General features: G+C 34.6%; 1 protein-coding gene across 3 annotated transcripts in view; it reads right to left on the bottom strand.

Moving 5' to 3' along the window:
* LOC106867888 (anaphase-promoting complex subunit 13) overlaps positions 1-5,058 on the bottom strand; it is an 8,392-nt gene extending 3,334 nt beyond the window's left edge. The window contains exon 1 of one of the 3 annotated variants that reach the window (XM_052968258.1): positions 4,988-5,058. In XM_052968258.1, coding sequence (XP_052824218.1) covers positions 4,988-5,043 — 56 coding nt within the window. In that variant the 5' untranslated portion in view covers positions 5,044-5,058. Of the gene's footprint in view, positions 1-3,979; positions 4,493-4,987 lie in introns of those variants that run through there. The other 2 variants (XM_014912950.2, XM_014912949.2) reach the window with 2 other exon arrangements.

Below are 5,058 nucleotides of genomic sequence, written 5' to 3'. Positions count from 1 at the left end.
CAATCGATGAATGGAAAAATCGATAAACCGATTCCTTATGAGATTTCCCAATTAATCCAATAAAAATACAGAATGGTTCATTCTGGTCCGACTTGAAGAATCCACACAACGTGCGATTGTTATGGTAACAAGCTGTTAATGCTTCGCTGTCTGTTGGTTGGTTAAAATTACCAAAATTTTCCCAACTTTAATTCCAAATAACTTCAGATTCTTTAATTTACGGGATAAAGTAATAAGTCGAGCGAAATCAAAATTCAGAACTGCATCAATACACCAAAATTGAAAACAATCTGAGCAAAATTAAAGAGGGCTAATTTTGTTAATGAATTTAACTAGATCCATCTTTTTTGATGAATAAAATTTCTACAAAATACCTTTCAGATGGTGTTCATTATCACTACATCAGAATTTAATGTGAAAAATATATTGTTGGGCATGCCTGCATGTATGTATGCATACATACATCACAATTTTTGGCCCAATTTTTTTCGAAATTTCAAGTTTCATTTTGTAGATATGTCATGTGTGTCAGTATGTATGTGTGCGAGCCTGCGGTTTTTTTTTTCTCCTTTTTTTCACATTAAATTCTGATATAATCGTTATTCACACCGTCTGAAAGGTACTTGTAGAAAATTTCATAAGGAAATGGCCATTTTTGAGGAAGTTGAGAAGAAACGAAATTGGTTTGTCAGGCATACATACGGACACACACACATCACGTATATATCTCTTGAGAAAACAAAGGCGGGTGGAGCACAATTGTGTAGGTATGTCAGAGTGCCTAACTTTAAGATTGAATTTTAATACAACTCCTGTTTTCACGTCATACATTCTTCCTTAAGACTTTCTAATTTATATAAAATCCCGGCACTATCATGCTATTAGCTGTCAGAAGTGAAAGTGCTCACTGCCTGCTAGTGAAGTATCTGTCTGTCTGCCTGTATGCCTGTTGCTGGCCTGTCGATTCTTTGGCTACTGACAGCTAATACCATGACTGGCCGGAGCGAGCTATCTGTCTGTCTGTCTGTCTCTATATCTATCTATCTATCTATTACTCGAAAGTTCGCGCGTCCGCGCTAGCTAGTCGTGAGTAGAAAACACAAATTTAATATAAAAACATATTTCCTGAAATTGCAAATTATTTAAAATATAAAAATATAATTTTCAACAGAGAGAATTTATCAAAATAGAAAACAAATGAAGTTTGAAGTTTAAAAATAATAGGATCGACCACTCACGACTAGCTAGCGCGGACGCGGGAACTTTCGAGTAATAGATAGATAGAGAGAGAGAGAGACAGACAGACATATAGCTCGCTCCGGCCAGTCATGGTATTAGCTGTCAGTAGCCAAAGAATCAACAGGCATGCAGGCAGACAGACAGATACTTCACTAGCAGTGAGCACTTTCACTTCTGACAGCTAATAATAGCATGATAGTGCCAAAATCCCAACTGATTACTTCCAGTGTTCGGATACACATTCAAATTTGAATAGATCAACTGCAATCCAACGGTATATGGCTCTAATAGACAATCGAATAAAATAGCACAGAAATTAATTGCATAACAATGCTTGTGAAAAAGAAGCTGTAAAAAGAAAAAAATACAAGTAGAAGATACGACGATTTCAATATAAAAATTATGATTTGTGTGACTTACGCTGAAAAGTTAGATTTCCAGACAACCACAAGATTGTGAGTCACCGGCGCCTATTTTAATTTCAGTTACGTCCCTTAGTACCTTTACTTCTAAAGAGTAAAAGTTTATTTAGCATTTTGTGAACAATAGCGCCGTTGATTCATTGTATTAACGAGCAAAAAGTTGGTACAGTCGGATCTACAATTTACGATATTCTCACAATACTTGATATATTTCATGTTGTTTAATTGACTGTGAGCTCTATGTTATCGTGACGGAATTCTGGTTTAAGCACTCCATATAACCCCTCATAACTTGGGGGGGGGGGGATTTTCAGAAAATTTTTGCGAATTTGTGTTCTACATGTGGAAATTGATACGATTTTTTTTTAACCTTTTAATCCCCTCCTACTATAAATCCTAAAATTTCCACTCTTCCTCGAATTTTTTTTCATCATAGTTTTAAAATACAGACAGTCCAAATCTGCCATTTGTTTCTGTTTATAATTTCAAAGTAATTTTCAGACGAAAAGGTGTGTGATTTAAAGAAATTTAGCTGTTGCTTTTAGCACATCCCACAACCACCTGCCACTTCCCTCGTTTCTTTGTCATTCTGACATGTATTAATGTTTTTCAATATTTTCTCCTCATGAATACATTTAACAGCATGATGATGCGTTCAAGGGTTGTCCATTGCTCAGATTTAAGCATAATTTTTTTTTGTAATTCATATCCCCATTCGGCTTATAAGAAGAGAACATTTACTAACAGAAAAATATATTGATTTTCGTTTCCAGGTAAGTTGTAAACATTAACCATTATCTTTTATATACCTTTTTTTTTTTTAAATCACTGTGGATAAATTCAGGCAATGACTTCAAGCTTTTCGATACGGGTTAAGTCTAATTTGTTAATTTTTTTTCTTACATAATCGTGCGAGGTCCAGTGCGTTGAACACAAATTTGCAAACCTTTCTGAAAATACCAAAAAGTACAAAAGTTATGACCTGTTATATGATGTGCTTGTTCTTTGTGTGTGTGTGCATGCGTGCTTGTTCATCTCTGTGTGCGCGTACGTGCTTAAACAGAGGAACAAGCACGCGCACGCACGCACGTACAACCCATTAGCTTTTCCCATTTCGTCAACTGACAGTTGATAAGACAACACATGTTCCAAAAATCGAGTCAAAACGAAGGAATACCCTAGATGGTATAATAGGCCGTGCTTATGTGCGAATATTTTTAACTTTTTGAACTTGGATCTCAAAGTTATTTTGAAATTATAAACAGAAATAAATGGGGCTATCTTTCAATTTGATGTGAAGAAATGTCGAGTGAAAAGCACATGGGCAAAGAAAGAAAGCGATGGTCGGTGACCGAGAGAGAGAAAAAGATGTCCTTTCGTTCTTTCAACTTGTTAAAAATATATTCTGTATTTATGAAACTTTCTCAACTTGTAGCCATAAATGGCAGATTTGGACTGTCTGTACGGTCCAGATGGACTATATGTAATCTGAACCTTTCCCCCCTTATTTTTTTTTTTACGGAATCCCACGTTTTAGGCTATGGAGATTCCAATTCTGAAAAAAAATTTTCAAAAATCTCAATTTCAAAATTTTGACTCCCCCACCCCCGGTTTTTATATAGATCCACACTGTAAACCTAACCCTAACCCTAACACTAGTTTTGTGAGATTTGGCTGTTATTTCTAGCATGTAAATAGCCTGCTTGGTGGGGGTGGGGAATTGAAATTTTTCAAACAATTTTTTTTCAGAATCGGAATCTTCATAGCCTAAAACGTGGGATTCCGTAAAAAAAATAAATAAGGGGGGGGAGGTTCAGATTACATATAGTCCGTCTCTGCCATTTTAGGATTTAATGAGGGGTGGGGATTACAAAAATTAATTTTAAAATCTGCATAATCGTATGAATTCCCGTGTGCAGAACACCAATTCACAAAATTTTTCTGAAAATTCCCCAAAATAAAAAAGTTATATGGGGTGCTTAAACCAGAATTCCGCCATCGTGCCTAGCTATTCCAACATCCTATGTGTTGATGTGCTTTGATTCTGTTGAATCCCTAAAATTAGATAATATGTATGCGTAGAAGGTATGCTCAAAATGGAATGCTAGATGAGTGACAGGGAGGAGAGAGGTTGTGAAGGTGAGTGAACTTGATAGGAGGGAGAAGGAGTAGGAGTATGTAGAGAAACTGAGGGTTAGGGACGGAATTCACTAACCCTGATCCTAAAGCCCTAACACCCTAGTGAAAATCGTGCGGGTGTTAATCTGAAAATTTACCTAAACAGAAATACCTAATAAAATCAACATGTATTATCTTACTGTTTCTTTTGTCTCTTCGTTGTTTTCATGCTTGGATTTGTAAACTACGATAAGAATAACACTGATCAACAAAGAATTTGTCCCAAAGAGAAGAATACCTGTATCTTATACGTTTTTGCATGCAGAATTCAAAAATCTCAAATTAGCTGTATCACAAACACTGGATCTTTTTTAAAACGGGGGCCACATTTTTCATTAACGAAACACTTTGAAACTTGGAACACTGGTAGAATGTGTCATATAAAACATCTTTTTCTCTTAGTCTTCTTAAAAAAAAAAAGAAATCCATAAATTATTCCATGTTAAAGTTGTCGTATTTCTGTAATTTCAACCAATCACTGACGTCCATTCAGCCGATATACATTAAGTGCCGACTACATAAACAAACGATTCTGAAACAATTAACCCTAACCCTAACCCTAGGGTTAGGGTTAAAGCAAATTTAAAATGAAAAAAGCAAATAAAACGAAGGTATGGAGATTAAATACGCTTTACATCGCTTAATCAGCCAAGGAGTAAATGTAAACAACTGAATACTTGTCAGTGATTGGTTGAAATTATCGAAATATGACAATTTTTTACATGAAATAAATTCGAATACAAAAATATTTTTCTGTTCTATAACACAAAATAGATAAGTATACGAAGTTTGAAAGTCTTTCCGTACCAAAAACACTACGTAAAACATTAATGAAAAATGTGGCCCCCGTTTTAAAAAAGATCCCAAACACTTTCTCTGTTCCACGATATCCCTCTCAGTTCCTGTTACGTGGGTTAAATTTAATTTAAGCTGTTGAAATGTGAAGCTAACGGTTTAAGAAATACTCCTAATTAAAATTTTTATGAATAAAATTGACCTAAGAAATACTCCTAATTAAAATTTTTATGAATAAAATTAACCTAGTGAAATCATAAATCCAGCTGAGTCAATGAGTTCCAAAAATATATGAAATGAAATGAATAATATCTAAAAATACTAACACAGAAAAAGTACAGAAAAATACTAACACAGAAGCACAGAAAAATATATAATTTACAAACACAGAAAAATTAAAACAAAACATGCGGGTGAAAAGAAT

Source organism: Octopus bimaculoides, chromosome 5, assembly GCF_001194135.2.
Source record: "Octopus bimaculoides isolate UCB-OBI-ISO-001 chromosome 5, ASM119413v2, whole genome shotgun sequence".
NCBI lineage: Eukaryota > Metazoa > Mollusca > Cephalopoda > Octopoda > Octopodidae > Octopus > Octopus bimaculoides.
Note: the sequence above shows the minus strand (reverse complement) of the source record. Positions and strands in the feature narration are given on the sequence as shown.